The sequence below is a fragment of the Podarcis erhardii genome (assembly GCF_964252035.2).
Source record: "Podarcis erhardii genome assembly, chromosome: 9".
Lineage (NCBI taxonomy): Eukaryota > Metazoa > Chordata > Lepidosauria > Squamata > Lacertidae > Podarcis > Podarcis erhardii.
This window is the reverse complement of record NC_138512.1, coordinates 29549277-29567241: the sequence shown is the minus strand read 5'-3', so window position 1 is coordinate 29567241 and position 17965 is coordinate 29549277. Positions and strand designations below refer to the sequence as shown.

The 17965-nt window shown below is 39.4% G+C and overlaps 2 protein-coding genes across 6 annotated transcripts in view; both read left to right on the top strand.

Moving 5' to 3' along the window:
• TRAPPC11 (trafficking protein particle complex subunit 11) overlaps nt 1–12869 on the top strand; it is a 78428-nt gene extending 65559 nt beyond the window's left edge. Inside the window, exons 30-31 of one of the 2 annotated variants that reach the window (XR_014160027.1) lie at nt 655–781; nt 8505–12869. Coding sequence is in view for 1 of the 2 variants with exons in the window: in XM_081875638.1 (XP_081731764.1) it covers nt 8505–8531 (27 nt within the window). In the remaining variant the exon portion in view is untranslated. The remainder of the gene's footprint in view (nt 1–654; nt 782–8504) is intronic. The other variant, XM_081875638.1, reaches the window with a different exon arrangement.
• STOX2 (storkhead box 2) overlaps nt 1–17965 on the top strand; it is a 128125-nt gene that overhangs the window by 23258 nt on the left and 86902 nt on the right. The gene's annotated exons all lie outside the window — the stretch shown is intronic.

Here is a 17965-nt window from a genome sequence, read left to right as displayed (position 1 = left end):
TGAATGAGAGACAGCTGTGGGCAGGCTGAGGAAGTACCATTCGCCTTGGGCCTGCCCATAAAAAGCAAGTCTAGAGTGAGAGACTAGACTAGAGTTCCAGGAACTCTTCTTCTTGTGGTACATTTGTGGGTGAGGTGAAAGTTTGTTTGGACCCTGGGTGAGAACCCAGAGGCTGAGAGGGAGTGTGCATCAGAAGAAGAATGACTTTATATTGATTTATATATATTAGTATCTTTGTATTAATGTAACATTTTTATATATAATTGTGTATTTTTGTAATATTTTGTTTAAGTTGTCTGTTGTTGCTTCAGTTTTCTGTGCACAGTTTAGAGATATTTTTTAGTATATTAAGAGGTATATAAATTTTAAAAAATCAAATCAAATAGGAAGAGCATTTAACATGTAGGAGCCGGAGTTTTAGCCAAATATTTCTGCAAACATTTCCACATTATCTAATAACTCTCGGACATTTTTAATTACATGTTTATAATTGCACATCGCTTCTCGGCCTTTTGGCTAAGATCAAGTGTATAATTGCACATTTTAATTACAAGCTTAATGTTTACCTGTCTGTTAATGAACAGTAAGGTATTATTCATAACCCAGTGGGGGATTCTGAGTATTATCTGTGTCAATATGCTTTGTCCTTCATAGGGTGTGACCTCCTTGGCCAATGTGAACAGCTGAAGGACTCAATGGTTTGGTTATGGCAATTTCTTCAATATTGCATTTCACCTCTGGGACATATAAAATTATTGTATACAACTTTATACCACTAGAGGTCAGTATAAACAAAGAAATAACGGTTGTAAGAAACATTTTGTAAAGGAAACCCTGATTTCTGCAAAATAAAATAACATACTGTATTAAAAAGCTAAATAATATATATCTCAAAGCCAGCCTGTATTTCTTCTTCTGTGATAAATACTGGTTTAGGCAAACCTGTGATTAACCAAGGTTACCCATCTTATCCACTCTTTTAGATAAGGCTGACCAGTAGGTGATTATTTTGCTAATTAAAGGCAAAGGGACCCCTGACCAGACCAGTCCAGTCGTGGCCGACTCTGAGGTTGCGGTGCTCATCTTGCTTTATTGGCCGAGGGAGCCGGCGTACAGCTTCCAGGTCATGTGGCCAACATGACTAAGCCGCTTCTGGCGAACCAGAGCAGCGCACGGAAATGCCGTTTACCTTTCCGCTGGAGCGGTACCTATTTCTCAGTCAGTCTCAGTCTCAGTCAGTTTTATTGCACATAGCCAAAGGCTGCTGCAATGTACACAGAATTATTTGACAATTAAAATAAAATATACTGGATTGATAAAAAAGACTTAAAACATTTATATTATTAAAACATTACGTACTCTAAACAAGCTATAAAAATACCCCAATGTACAGATAAAAACATTAAACAATAAAATTCATAAGCTAAAATCATCACATGGTCACTAATGTTAAAAACAATATCAATTAATACAGTGTGCAATTTATACTCAGAGTGTGGTGACAAAGATAGAGCATAGCCTGAGGTAGATAGATAGGATCAAATAAATTCATTACCTTTACAGTTAATGGCTACCTTGGCTATATAATTTGCTCTAATTTTCCTAGCAGCAGTTGCAAAAAGTGCTACCCGGCAGGTCACATACTTATCTGTGTCTGCAAGGAGATATAAAATCATGTCAAGGGGGTTCTGGCCAGGGGACCCTGTCATTATAGGTACCAAAAATATTTTCCTTGCATCATTATATAACGGACAGTGCAAGATATAATGCATAAGGTCCTCTACTTCAGAACATCCCCTAATGCAAACACGTTTATTTTTTGGTATGCCTCTGTGTCTCCCATCTCTATAAGCAGAGCTTATTGTATTTAGTCGTAGCTCTGTAAAAGCTTTTTGAAGCTGTGCAAAAGTCAATTCATTAAAATAAGATATGTGTTCATTGACCTCTCTAAGTTTAAAATACAATGGGGCACATGTAGATGTGCACATAGAGTTTAGATCGTTTTTAGTTGCCACTGCCCTTATGGCTCGTTTAAGAATATTTTTCTGTGAATATAAGGGGGGGGGTACCTATTTATCTACTTGCACTTTGACGTGCTTTCAAACTGGAGCAGGGACCGAGCAACGGGAGCTCACCCCGTCGTGGGGATTCGAACCACCAACTTTCTGATCCGCAAGTCCTAGGCTCTGTGGTTTAACCCACAGCGCCACCTGCGTCCTATTATTTTGCTAATTATGGTGAAAATATATCTATCATACTGTTACTAAGTAAGTGGCTCTTGTGGTGTTTTTGAGTGGGTTTCTGGTTATAACGTTAAAAGAGAATTTTAACATTTCTTTCTAAAATTATGTTCAAAGCAATCCTAACTGTGTAATACTGTAACCTGCCCTGGCAGTTGGGACTTTACAGTGAAGGGCAGGCAAGCAAGTCATACATATACATACACTTGCTTGCAGGATCATCGCCTTGTTGTGGTGAGTGGGCTTGCACGTTCCTATGACCTCTCTGTTGTGAGGACCTCCTTGTGAGCGAAGCCGTCTGGAGTCTCGTACTCCCAGCGGGTCACCCAAGGGGGTACGGTCAAAGGGGAGGAGCTAGACTAAGAATGATCCAAGAAGTCCTCAACGACAGAACAGGCGGAAGATAACAAGGGGTATGTTACAATGGCTGTAACGGCAGATGAAGGCTGCAGCACATAAAAATCTACCGGTCGTCGTGATACTCATGCCATCGGAATGGACTCTAACTGCGAAGACTGTGCATTGGTCAGCGTGTACTGATCTACACACACAAAACAAATTCACGTATAGGCATCTTCCAAAAATCCACCCCAAACCCAAAAAAGTCCCATGGCGATCGGCAAATGGTAACAGGGGCAAGACCATGAAATCTGGAAGCCCCTAGTCATGAACCAGCCTGTGAGCGGTGGATACAGATTCACTCGTTCTGACTCAAGGAATGAGGCAGTTGTGTAGCTCGGCAGCTGAGCAGTCCTATTTAGGATACGCTCTGCTCACCGTGAAAAGGGGGGTGGGCATAGAAAAGGTGCCCTAAACATAGTCTGCCTCCCTTTTTCCCTGACTGGATTACCGCGCCACCCAGTAGTTGTAAAAGACAATTGAACTTTGGAACAAGGAATATACGGACTTTGTTGGATAACACAGATAATGAGCGTTCCGAGCTCAGGATCGCCATCATTGCAAGAGTTGCAATGAATAAAAAGGAGGCTACACATTCTTCTGGAAAGGTCTACCTGAACAAGAACATCAAATACATGGAGTAGGTTTTGCTATCAAAAATGATCTTGTGAAGCTCTCATCAGGAGTCCCTACTGGCATTTCAAGCCTTCGAATAAAACTCACCAAAAACCAACAGGCTGCTATTCTAAGCGCTCATGCACAAACACTGGATGCCGATGAAGACATTAAAGAAAAAAATTAGTCTCAGCTGGATGCCATCCTATCAGATAAAATTATCCTCCTGGGTGATTTTAATGCAAGAGTTGGGCGAGATTTTGATCTATGGCCTGGGACTATTGGGAAAGAAGGAATTGGCAACAGCAACGAGAATCGAATCTTACTTTTGACGATATGTGCAGCGCATAACCTCATTATTACCAACACACTCTTTCAACAAAAATAAATTTAAAACATCATAGAGGCACCCTCGGTCACATCACTGGCACCTCTTAGACTATGTAATTGTCCAAGCTGAAGATCTCTGTGATGTGCTCCTTGCCAGAGCTATGACGTGTGCTGATGACACTGAAAGGCCACTGCCAGTCAAGAGTAGATAATTATGGGATGGAAGGTACTGTAACTTACTGGCCAAAATATGCTTTGCAACTGGAGCAGATGGAAAAATGGTCTGACTTGTGTTTCGCTGTTTTCATTTCCCTATTCATGAGCTAAGAATGGAACTCAATATCTAGTACAGCTGTAATCTTAAAGGGCAGCATAAGGATCTAATCAAAATCTAAATATTTAAATCTAAAATTCAATCATTCAAACACTGTTTCCTTTAAAGTAAAATTTATTTAGCAAATTTTCAGGCTGCCCTTAAATTGAGTTAGGACTGGAGTGCTGGGACATCTGGCTCATTCATTAAAGGATGCTCAGCTTTTTCTTACAATGCTTGTCTACAGAACTCATCATTTTCTTGTCTTTTCCTTTTTCTATTTAGCTTAGAGTTCAGATATTTCTGTACAAAGTATATATTTTAATTCAGAATAGATTCTCGAAAGATGCGGTGAAGTCTTAAAAGCCAAAAATTGGCAAGAAGTCTGGAAAAATGAGGGTTGCGGCAGTAAACTTGAGATGTATAATTTTACCAATCTAATGATATTTGACAGTTTCCCCTTTTCAAGAACTTTCCTATGTAAACATTGCCGAACTGGAGTATTGTAAAAGCCACTTAAAAAAACATTCTTTGCTGGCTGGATTTAAAGCTTTTGTTTGGCCATGTTTTCTTTTTGGCATATATTACATCCTCTTTCCCTCTTCTGTCTGTTTTAGTTTCAGGTTTGTATAGTGGTTTCCTTTTGCCGTTCGTCTTCTTGGATTCTCTGAGGTCAAGTGGTTACTAGTGAAAGCTGAAATATGAGCAGAGTAGTGTTTTATATACTCCCCACCCCTCACTAATGAGTTCTGTTAGAATTTTCCAAGGCGTTTACAGTCATGGACCAAAACTATACTGCGGGTTGACAAGAGACAGAGCTACAGTAATATGTAATTATATATGTATCTTTATGTTTTATCTCAAGCATGGATCAGAGTTGAATACAGGATTAGGAATTGGTCAGGATAGGACAATATCTAAAGGCAAAAACAGTGGGTTGTATTGTGAGGAGTGATTTGTTGCAAGGTCCAAATGGCATCAAATTTGGGGCAGAGTTCATGCACGTTGAGAGAATGCAGGGCTGCTGTTAGGCTAGAGCTGGGCTCAAGAACAATTTGTCTGACACGTTTTGTACCAGCTGAAATTTTCAAGTACCATAGTCTTCAAAGGCAGCCCCATATACAGTGCATTAGGTCTGGGCGGTATATCAATATATAGTTTAAAACTGGTTTGAAGTCCATATCGGAATATCGGTTTCATAGTTTTTGACCTGGCAATATATCGCGAATCATGATGTGTGTTAGGGCTGGGTGATATATCATCCAAAACTAGTTTCAAGTCCATATCATTGTATTGGTTTCATCATTTATGACCTGGAAATATATTGCAAATCATGATGTGTGTGTGCTATGTCAAAATCCCAATGTGGGGGGAAATGTGAAGCTAGCCAAAGCCTCTACATATCTCCATCCTTATTTAAGACATCTTGATATATCAATATATCATGATGTTTAGCTGGTGATGTATCATGATGTTGAAAACCAGATAGTGCCCAGCTCTACAGTGCATTGAGAACAGCCATGTGCATCAGACTGTAGGCCTTTAAGATCCAGTAACCTTTTTCCTACACTGCCCAACTATATGCCTGTAGGAATGTTCTAACAAGCAGGACCATGACTACAGTAGCCCTCTTCAACTTTTCTCCAGTAACTTGAGACCGTATGTAGCTAACAAGGAGTGCTTGAATGCCTTGTCTTCCATGCTACCAGAACATCTTGGCATAGAGAAGAACCAGAAGAGTATATTTAGGCTGGTTAACCTAACTACCTTCCCTCTGCAATTCTCTGAGCTCGCCACCTTCTCCAGAGGAATGGGCAGCCTTTGGAAGAGTGTGACTGCTGAGGAAAGGGAGAATTTTTAAAACTCCTCTACCCCCCCCCTTTCAGTCACAGAAGCCTCAACTGCAGTAAAGAAGCACACAATTAGATATGTTCTATTGTTTTTCTTCAAATATTCACATTTCCAGGAAGTGGTGTTTTTTAAAAAAAAAATAAATAAATTATGAGATAACTTCAACAAACCCCTTCTATTAAACTTTAACTTTTTAGTACCTCTTCAAACATTTCATTAAAAAAAAAAAGATCAAACAAAATCTGATTTTGCTCGTGACATTAGAATTTGGGTTAAAAAGAAGAAGAGAGGCCTTTTTGCAAGTTTGGGGGCAATTTTAGTGAGTGATACAGAGCCCAAAATGGCTCAGGATTTTTCATACATTTAACAAATGTGTGAGAATTCAAGATGTGGTCTAAAGAAAGCAGTTTCCAAATGTATTAAAACTTGAAAAAAGGACCAGGATTGTTACTTGTAATTCGATAGCAGCAGGCTGTGAAAAACCAGAAAGTTGCCAAAAGATGACAAAGATGTGTCTCAACAAATTTGTGGAGTGAGGTTTTTTTTTAATAAGTTTAATACAGTGAGATCTATAAAAATTGTGCTGGGTGTTTGTTACTTCCAGTACATTGCAACAACTAATGGATGTCAGGCCCCTGTTGCTAATTAACCCATAATGCACCTTGAAGACCTCTTTAGTTCAACTTCTTATAAATTAACACCTAGCCCAGTTTTGACATGGAATTTTGACTATAAGTAACACAAGCAGCAGTTTGTATGCAGTTTGATTCCAGTTGCCATTTAAAGTCTTCATATCAAACATAACAGTTCTTGGACTGCTCACTTTGGTGGCCCTCAGGAAGGCGGCTTAGCTGCCTCTAGTTTCAAAAGTGTGTGCCAGCACTGCAGTTGGATCTGGGCCCTACTGCAAGGAACCACTTGTATCTTTGTCACAAGTTCCCTATGAACTGTATGTTTGCAGTGGCTCTTAGAATTGGGCCACTACTTTCTTTCGATGTTACTGTGACTAACTTGGCTTTAAATGTTGATGTGATTTTTTAGGGGGATGGCAACAGCCAGAGTTTAAAAAGGGTCTAATGTACAGAATAATGTATACATACTTACACTGATTGAGTTAGATGCTAGGATAAGCTAATGCAACCCTTAAATCCTAGTCTAGACAAAGCCCTTGTGGCAATGTGAAGGATGCTGTGGAGAGCCAGGGGCACGCCTAATGTTTTTGTAAATTAATGGCTTTTCTGGCCCAAACCTCTGTATGGAGGATGTGGAGTGGGATGTAGCTGATAGTCTATGGCAGTCTGGCTGCGTGCCTGTCTCTGTTCTCACACTGGTTTGGAAAGGCCTCTTTGAGGAAACAGGTTTCATTTATTCAAGCATTTAGTTGTTTAGCATATTGAGTGCTTCTGTCTTTATTTTCTGTCAGTTCAGTTTAGGATTGCTTCACCATTGAGCTAAGAGTTCTTTTTATTTGCTAATTTAAAGTCTCAGAATGTAAATTTATCTCTTTCTTTAATATATATACACACACAAAAAATATAATTCCTAATCTATAGTTCAACCCGATTTAAATATTCTGCATACACATTGTATCCCAGACTAGATTCACAGTAAGTACAGCCTAAATGCATATGAAGTTAGAATACATGAATACTGCTCTGTTGTAAGCTATTGAGATACATCTTTCCTCAACATGCTTGCCTCTTTGTCTGTATTATCACAATTGCTTTTGAGTAAAATTGTATTTTACAGACTTGCAGGTCCTATAGCTTCAAAAAAACAAAACAAAAACGCTTCCACTTTGTTAGGCAGTCAGAATTCATAGTCTGCAGCAAGAGAATATATGTTAATCTTCTTAAAGGCAGCAGATAAGATTTCAGAATCAGATTAAATATTTGTGTTCCAATGTTAGCAGACCTCCCTGGATCTGTCTGACAATCAATAAATCCTCTTCAGATTCTTTGTTCCTTCTGTCTGCCTTTCACTCTTTTTCAAGTTGTGAGCATTTAAATCAACAACAAAATTTATGCCGTTTTAAAATGTTAAATTTTAAAACAAGACAGGTTAATGTTTTATTTGGTGCTAATTTGGATTTGCATCTCAAGTCTTTGACTGCAATAACTTTAGGGTGCCTCATCTATGTTTAGAGGAGGATTGTTTAGGACAATGTGGGCAGATTAATTCATGCACTTCCTTTTGAGCAATAAAGGGTGTCTTGTGACTAGATCTTTATCATTACTCTCATTGGTATTTAACATAAGAAAAGACTCACTAGTGGATGAATGGTTCAGCTAGGCTTTTTCTGCTGTATAATATACTTTTTATTTCAGAATTCCAAACTCTCTGTCAGTAATACTACAATGCTACTCATTAGGTGTGGTTTTCTTTCTTTTTGTATTTTTGTGATCAACAAAAATGTAGTTGCTACCAGAAAGAATAAACTGTACTAGTTCAGAGGAGAAAATGTTTAGTTAGCCTACTTTCTTAGCCAATGTTGTACAGTTCGTACATTCAATTAGCCTAATCACTGAAAAGTATAAACTAGGCACAGTGACTGTTACCACTGATTGAAAAGGTATGGTATTTAATGTTATTGCCCTTGTTGGGCACTGCTACTCATTAGTTTTGCAGTAGAGGGCACTGTTTTTATGTCAAAACATGAGCCAAACATTTGGTTTGGTACATTAGATGAATTGCTTTTTAAAAGTTGCCACTTTGAATTGCTTTCTAAACTATTGTTTCTGTCTTACTTTTTCTAGCAAAATTCTGGTTTCCAAGAAGATTGACTATGGGAAATGACTGTGAAATAACATCCCCCACTGCCAGTGATACACATGCGCATTGCTTTTTATGGGGTTCTTAAAATACTAGTTATGCTCACTTTTTTCACCAACAACTTACATGCTTTGTTGAAGTGATATACAGTATTCTTAATGCTTACATGTATGGGGTAGATTTAATTGAACAGTGCAAACAGAACTGTCATCTGATAAAGAATTCCAAAGACTTGCATAGGTGAAAATCTCTGCCCATTAGATGTCATGTTACAGTGTTGTTTCTCGCTGTTCAGTCATGTTATGATATTATTATGCTGCAAACTCAACATGAGCTGCCATTTCTTATTATAGTCTTGCATAGCCCCCCCTTTGGTTTGAGAAGTGTCCCACCTCCCCCCACCTTTTATTTTGTAAGGAGGCACAGCTGGGCCAACCTATTCCTCAGAGCAGGTATGGAGTGGTGATCAGGCAGAATAGTATGGCAAGGGCCTATTTGTTTACATGGTTAGTGAGTTGTTATATCCTGCTTGCTTTTCTTTAAAACAGGGATGAGGAGCCTGGGGCCCTTGAAATGATGTTGCACTATAACTTCCATCACCCCTAATCACTGGTCATTCTAGCTGGGACTGATGCAAATTGGGTCCAGAAACATCTGAAGGGCTACAGCTTCTCCCCTCCTGCTTTAAAACAATCCATTGAAGTCAGCAAAATATTACAGCAAATCAAAATACAATGCAAGCTGTATCAGCCAAAACAAAGCACCCAAAAATAAAAGTGGGCAAGAGGCACATTTTATCATCCTACCAGGCCCTTGCCCAATGTTATATGAAAATGCCTGTTCTCAGAACATGGCGGACCAACTAGTCACCAACTAGGGGGCCAGGTAGTCCTTTTTCAAGAAGGGATGTGGTGCTGCAGTTGAAAAGTTTCTCCCCTTCCCTAGTGTACCTACCTGCCATATGGTGAGGAAATTCTGAGAAAGCTTCTGGTGTCAATTGAAGTATGAACAAGTTGTACTATAGGCTAAGCACAATGTTATGGATGTATTGAACTTTTCTCTAAGCTTTTAAAATTTATGTTGTTGGTGATTTATATGAAAACTAAAATATTTGCAGAACAGTAACACTTGTACAGTTCTCTTGATACAGCAACATAGTCTTAAGTGTCTGTAGCATGCAGTATCAATCCATTTTATGAACTCTGCTAGGATTGCCTACTCTCCTGTCCCTCTGTACAAAGAATGAATTTGCAAGAGTATAGTTATGACAGTGTTTCAATGTGTGTGGGGGGGATATTCATTCATTAGAAATACTTTTTGGTGATCTTGTCATGCACTTTCCGTATTTTGCATTCAGTTTCAATAGTTTAAATAGAACCTCTTGAATTGCTTTGGTTTCATTGTTTTTATTCTTGAACAGCAAAGAACCTGGTAACTTGCTTTAGCTGAGTTATCGGAGTCTTAATTATGCAAAACCAAGTCAATGGCTTTCCTCCTTTTTGCCTCAACAATGCTTGCGGGCATATATGACATAGTGTATATGTATGCATTTATAAGTAACATATAAATATGTAATGAGTTATTGTAGCAGAAATGCATATAGATTATGGAGTTTCAAGAAGACATTCCAGTTCCTAATTTAGAGTCATTGAAAGATACCAGACTTAATGTGGTTGAAACCTAAAAAGGCACCCTATTATTTCCAGGCAAGTTTGGCAGTGGTTCAATGAAAAGAGAAGAAGTTGGTTCTATGTGTAGCCCTCCCAGCACATTGGTAGTGGGTGACAGACAATTTGGCTGGATCTGGAGAGCATAAAACACAGCCCAAACAAGTCAAACTGGCTTTAGCTTCCATTGTTTTCTCTGTATGTTATAATGCTCATTTATTTAATTATTCTGGTAAAAACCTGTATTTGAAAGAAAAGGCAAACAGATGGTGTTCATAAATCTTGCTTAATATGTAACCTTTCTTATATTATACAGTAGTGATTAGTTCTCTTTTTTTCTGATAGACTATCACCAAAAGTCTTTTTTGGAGGGAAGGAATGAGTGTCACATGTCACCTTTACTCTGAAAATGCATTACAATTATATTTCTGGACTAGGTCACTAAGGATTGTTTTGTATGTGCAAACCTTTTGTTGACAGTGTGTTCAGTCTCAGATTCTTGCTTTCAACAATGTGGATGTAAGACTATGTGAATTAAAAGCACACCTCTATATGGGATTGCAGTGCACCTTCTGATCACTGTGGAATTTTTAGGAACTGTGAAGATATCTGGAAATGCTGAAATCCTATGTAAACATGGACACTTCTTCATATGGGACTATCTCGAAAGAGCTGTGGGCATTTGTGAGCCATGATTATGCAAAGAGAATTTGTTGCCTTGTCACATTTGGTAACCAAGCTCTTAGCCTGCGATCCAAGGAGGGAATACGGTATATATGCAAATAGGGGAGCCCACGTCCTCCTGGAAGATTTATTCAATTCATAACAACAGTTCCATGTCCACAGAGGCTATACTCTTTTAAAACACTGGTAACAGACTTGGTGTGGCAGAAACACCTAGATTTTCATTTTTGAAAAAGTTTAAATAACCTTTCATATTATTTTCCATATTGTATTTGTTTCAGTGTGTTGCTGTTTAGCCACCATGGGCTTCAGTTTGAGAGAGAAACAGGGTACATAATTAATATGAAATGAAATTAAGGAAGCACCAGTCCTATGAACAATTATCCATGTTCACAAGCAAGAAACTGCAGTTTTGAACTGTTTAGGTTCCATGTAATGGCAAATGTTGGCTTGCCGCTAAACCAAAAGTGAGGCGAAGACAATATGTGAGGGGAGGAAAGAGGGCAGGCAAAGCACAGTTCATTTATTTATTTTAGATACAAAGAATATAGAGAACAAAAACAGTAAACTTGAAAACATGAAAAGGCTCCCTATTTCACCCATTTGCCATTTACAAGTTGGTAGGTGATTGAAATGGCAATGAGGGTGGAGTGAGCATGCTCTTCTATACTGCCATCCTCATCTGTTAACTTGCTGAATTCTTAATGCCTAGAGAGGGTTAATGGAGTAAAAGAAAGGAGCTCGTGAATCCAAAGATTGTCCATGAAGGGTCTCGACCATGTTCTCTAGCAACCTCCAGGATGGACTACTGTAATGCACTTTAAATGGGTCTGCCCTTGAAATTAATCCAAAAGTTGCAACTATTGTGGAATGCAGTTGGTGTCAATGGCAGTGGGCCAGTCGACCACAACTCCTGTTACTAAAGATCTGCACTAGTTGCCAGTTACCTTCTAGGCCCAGCTCAGGGTGCTTATGTTCAATGGCCTGGATCCAAATGTATGAGATAATGCTTTCTTCTGTACCACCCTACCTGTGTTGGTTGATCAGTGGGTGAGGCTTTCATGGTGGTTGCTGTGTTAAAGGAGGTGTATAGTCCAGGGACCTGCGGAAGAGCATTTTTGGTGTTGGATCTTTGACACTGGAATGACACCCCCATTGACGTGCATCTTGCCCCGACTCTGTATTCTTTCAGATATTGGGTTAAAACACACAATTTTTGCCAGCTTTTAGTGGTTGACAGTTAAGTCATTTTTGGGGGTGTTTTTAATTATGCTATTTATATAAATTCTGAGGATTATTTTAATGCTTTCATTTAATATGTTTTATATTAATTTATTTTTTTGGTAAATTTACTTCTGAACTTTTTTTGTTGAAGGGTGATATTGAAATCTCTTAATAAATAATGTTAAACTGTTGTTTGATGTTATGTGTGAACAAGTAACTAGCCACGTTTGCACACAACACTAAGCCATGGTTTGTTTTAATCATGATCTATTGAACAAAAGAGGATCAACCTTGTAGATGAGCAAAGTAACTGCAAGTTGTTTTTGTAATATTGGTTTTGTTTTCTTACATTTTGTGACTCATCCAGGTATAGCCAGTGAGCATTTGGGCTGGGACACTGAAACAAATCAGAGTACCATTTCAGACCTAAAAAGGAACCATGATTAAGACGAGCTCAGATTTGTAAGCCAACTTCAAGCCATGGTTTGTTGGTCACATTCAAAACCATATTTTGTGAGCTTGGTTTGGATGTACAAATAATCACAGTGAAGCTAAACAAACAATGACTTAGCATCCTGTGTGAACAAACCTTCCCCAGAAACTTCTAGTGAAAATAAAAATGTGGCAACTCTTATGTATGCCGACCTGAGCTCCTTTAATAAATTTTATTTCTCCCTGGTTTGGCATCTTACGTGAGTTTCTTCTACACTCAAGTCCACCATGTGATAACTGCTGTGAGATTTATTGATAGCAAAATAAATAGAATCTTCTTTATGTGGGCTTCATTCTATATATAATTCTTCTGTGGTCCTCCTTTCTAACTTCCCATTCTTGCGAAATATTTTCAGTGCTACTAACCTGGAAAAACAGTTGCTGAATCTTGAAATATGTCTTGATCTCCTTTCAGTGCTTTTCTGTCAGTAAGAAAAGTTACACTAATTACTCTTAACCTTCTAGTTCTTTTTGTGAAGAATATTTGACTGCCAGAAAAATAATACGAAATTACTTGGGGGATGGGAAGCGCTATTAAATCATCAGCGCTATAGTAATTGTAATAAGAATAATAGCAAATAGCAAAAGAGTCAAGGCAATGCATTTATGTATAATATAGTTCGCCATAAGTGGTGTTAAAAGGAAAATATTTTTCTTTTGAAATTTGATGTATGAACATGTATGTCTGTTTTATATCAGTTTACTTTCAGAAATGCAAGCTTCAGTTTAACTACTATAGATTTGTTCAGATACAACATTCACAAACTCTTAACCAAGGTTAAGAGATTGGGATCAGGCAATGGGGTTGCATGCATTATTATCTTTTCTTCCCATATCTTCTTTCCCATGACACAATTTTACATCTGCAGCAAGCCTGCCCATGGTTGCAAATCAGCTTTGGACTGTATGCTACAGTATGACGCTTTCGTTGGTACACTACAGAATCTACCACATATGGGAAATATAAGTTGCATGTACAAAATCTCTGCTGAAATACAATATCCTCTTACCCAGTGGAATCTCTGCTTGAGAGTTTTCGTTTCCTTTCAGAAGCAACTGCCTGTATCCCTTCCATTTTTCTTTATCTTCGAGGGCTAGAAACTTGATTTATTTTTTTAAGATGACATTCAAGATCCTGCACTGCATGGTGAGCTTGCAGGTGTGGATGATCTGTATGATCCTGTTTGTAACTTGGAGGTGAGTGGGAATTCTTAGCATTTCACATTTTTGAAGGATGCAAGTAACCAAGGATTTAAACCACCACCACTGAAGCTTGAAACTGCAGGCAGTTTTTATCTTGGCAGTTTTAATCCCACCCTTTTATGTTCAGATTAGGTACATGTGGGGATGTGCTGAAAGGGTGTTAGCAGGAGGTTCTTTATGGACAGCTCAATAATAGCATCAATCTGCCCCTTCCACCACCCCATCCTCCTCCTCCTTTTAAAGGGCTGTACATTGAATAGAAATCTAAAAAGTTTAAAAATGCTACTATTTGTTGATACAGATGTGCAGCTTGTTACACAATTTAAATATTTTCTTGGCAAAAAATGTTATCCGAAAACAAGATAACACTGCCTTCAGTGCCTACCCAAGCATTTTTGGTTTTTTTTCTTTGAAAGGCGTGCATTTCATGTAGGTTATTAAACACACACACACCATTTTCAAAGGTTTGCTTTCTGTCATAGCATGGATTGTCCCCCAAATGCCTAGTTGGTGAGTAGGTAGGAAATGGAAATAACCATGTGAGTTTGCAGTCATACCCGATGCAGAGCCCAAAAGCAACCAATATTTAAAATATGTGTTGGAAATATTGCATGGTTTGCTTTTACCAAATTCCAGTCTGTTCTCGAGTGAAGCACTTACGTTTGGAGGGAAAACATACGAAAATGTGCACTCTTACGCACATAAAAGATGTGCTTTGTCTCCCTTTGGGCAGCCCATGTGCTTCATTGTGCAGTCAGCACAAGGTAAGTCACTGGGTGTATGCGTGTGGGTGGGTGAATAATATAATTATTACAGCACTGAATTGAAGCCAAGTATCAAATAGCATTATTGCAGAGCATGCAAAGCTGGGTATGAAACATAATTAAAACTTAATACAGGCCTGGCCCACAGGTTTATAATTTTAAAAAGGCAAAATAGAAAAAAGTGGAGTACTGGAGGGAAAGGGTCATTCAAAGGAGAAAGAGAAGCGATGCAATTTCAGTCCAAATGGCCATTCCCCTAGCAAGTTATTTCTATGTTCAAGCCTCATGGACTCAGGCTACGGTTTTGGCTACAGTTCTTGGGGGCAAGGATTACTCTTGAGCAAGTGTCTAAATAATAATGTCTGCCTCCTTTCTTTTGCCTTCTCTGGGCTTTAGGTGTGAGCCTGTTTTCTCAGCCAAATAATCAGTACTTTCTCTTTGAGGAATGCTTCTGTTTTATGGTGATACACATTACGTGTACAATGAATGTTTCAGGTGGTGGTCAACCCTTCATGTTCCCCTGACTCCTGTGTTATCCTTGCTAGGAGGTTTGAAAAGGGTTTGTTAATACAGCCACTGGGTGAGATTCAGCGTCGCACTCTTTTAATCATTCTATCTGCACAAGCATTTCAGTTTTGCCAGATGGAACAATCCCTCCCTCTTCCCCCTGTATACTGTTCTGGAGGTTCTCCCAACCCTTCCAGAGCCCATTTTGGAGGGGAAGGGAGAGGGGGAGCACCCCATTGCACAAGTGGAAGTCCTTGCACAGGGCTTCTGCTGACGGGACTGGTTAGGTAAAATCTGCCCACTGTACAAGACAAACACAGGATGTTTGGTGGCATGATTGCAAGCCCCCACTACACACATGTGCGTGTTCTCTCTTTTCTTCCTTACCCCTTTGCCATTAGATATACAATGGCCTGGTTCACCTAAAATGATAAGACAAAGTGTGGCTCAACAGAACAACACAGATGTGTAGCCTCCCAGGAAGAATCCTGCGGCTGCTATGCTCCACCCTGCTCTTTTTTTTTCTTTTTTCTTTACTACTGCAGTAACACTAATTTGAACTAATGCATGGGAAGGCAACCTAAGGCCCGGGGACCGGATCCAGCCCAATCGCCTTCTAAATCTGGCCCGTGGATGGTCCGGGAATCAGTGTGTTTTTACATGAGTAGAATGTGTCTTTTTATTTAAAATGCATCTCTGGGTTATTTGTGGGGCATAGGAATTCGTTCATTCTCTCCCCCCCCCCCTCAAAATATAGTCTGGCCCCCCACAAGGTCTGAGGGTCAGTGGACTGATCCCCTTCTGAAAAAGTTTGCTGACCCCTGAACTAATGTGTCATCTGAATCGAGCTCATGACTAAATTCTCTTCTCGCCAACTATGAGCTGTAGCCAAGAATAAACCACCTAAACCTAGTTTGGCTTACTATGTTGTATGAACCAACTAAATGTATTTCCAAGCAAAACAAGTTGCTCACATGGCTTTTCAGTTAAAGTGCATGTGTAATAGCATCTCAAAAGATGACTCTCATGGATCGTTTTACTCCTGCAGTAATAAGAATATTTATTGTAGACGTGGCATTTGACCACCAACCATATGACAATCCATTAACTTTCTATGTAAAATAAAACGTGGTAATAAAAATAAGTTACATAAAGAAACCTACGGACAAATGAAATAGTATTTTGGGCTGGGATAAATGCTGGCCTCAACTTTTGTTTTCCACAGTTTCAAATATCTATAGCACAAAGGCAACAAGTTGACATATAGAAGCCAGCTGTACTGCATATTATTTTAAATGACAGCATGCTATAAGGAAAGAAGATAATAAATTTCCTCTAGCAAATGCCATTACACGGTTTATCTGCTGTCCAAATATAACAGTAGGCACCTGTTTGTCTCTTCCCCCATCTTCATCAAAGAGCTCACTGGCAAGCAGGGCAAGTTACCCTGTGGCTTTTTAAAGCTGCTGTCTGTACAATCTTGCCTGTAACAGGAGAGCAGCTGTTGAATGTTTCAGCATTTAACACCATGCCTTAGCACGGTTAATGTTTTAGTTGAGAAACTGAAGGGAAATAATATAAAGCAAAGGGTGCTCAACAGGTGGCCCACAGGCCACATAAGATCATAATACTATTCTCTCTGCTGCTTCAGCTGATTGGACCCTTCTGAGTTGTCATCTGTCTCAACATACATCACTATAGTGATGGTTACCTCTGCTGTTGCTTTGCTGTCCCTTCCAAGCGACTAATATGTAAACTCCTGTGAAATGTATGGCTCATATGAATCTTGGCAGTACCAGTGCAGAGCAGTTACAATGTGGATGTTTTCAAGTCCCCAAAATGAGAAGCACTTGTATTTTCTACATGCCAGTATGGTGCTGTCTGACACACAAGGGTTGGAGGAAAGTACAGTAAAACAGGATCCAGTCTTAAGTACAAGTTTGAGAGGACACCATTCCTGCCCATTAGCCATGCTGGCTGATGGGAGCTGGGGGTTGAACAGTGTCTGGAGGGCCACAGGTTCTGTACCCCTGCTCTAAGGATCATGCCCAAATTAGCGCACTGTATAACCACAGAGCCTAGGACTTGCTGATCAGAAGGTCGGCGGTTCGAATCCCCGTGACGGGGTGAGCTCCCGTTGCTTGGTCCCTCCTCCTGCCCACCTAGCAGTTCGAAAGCACGTCAAAGTGCAAGTAGATAAATAGGTACCGCTCCGGCGGGAAGGTAAACGGTGTTTCCGTGCGCTGCTCTGGTTCGCCAGAAGCAGCTTAGTCATGCTGGCCACATGACTGTACGCCGGCTCCCTCGGCCAATAAAGCAAGATGAGCGCCGCAACCCCAGAGTCGGTCACGACTGGACCTAATGGTCAGGGGTCCCTTTACCCTTTACTTATTGGTAGCACATTTCTGCTAAATATGGCTATTTATTCTTACAAATTTCAAATCAATTTCAAAATCAAACAACAAGACTGAATATTGGGCAGAATCCTCACAGCAGTTTTCATGTTCTCATGCAGCAGTACCTCTCTTTTCTGAACAGCAAGCTCTTCTTCCCTATCACAACTACTTTTTTTCCCCAAAGTTGAAAAAGTTTGAAAAGCACCTTATAGTGCTATGTGGAGATGCGCTGCTACCTGAGAAAAAGAAAATGGTCTTTGCCTTTGAGATCCTCCAGATTTCAGCCCTTGACTTGTGTACAGCCATAGAACATGGTTATGCAAAATGCATGAGAAATGCACTAAACCCTTTCCCCCTCTGCTTAAGCTCTGTATAATGTTGTACATATTATGAGAGCTGTGAAACTTGTAAAATCTTAAATCAACCAGGTGAAACTTGAGGATATTTATAATACCTGGGTTTTTCCCCCTGAAAACACATGCTCTGTACTTTTTTCAGTAGTGAGGCC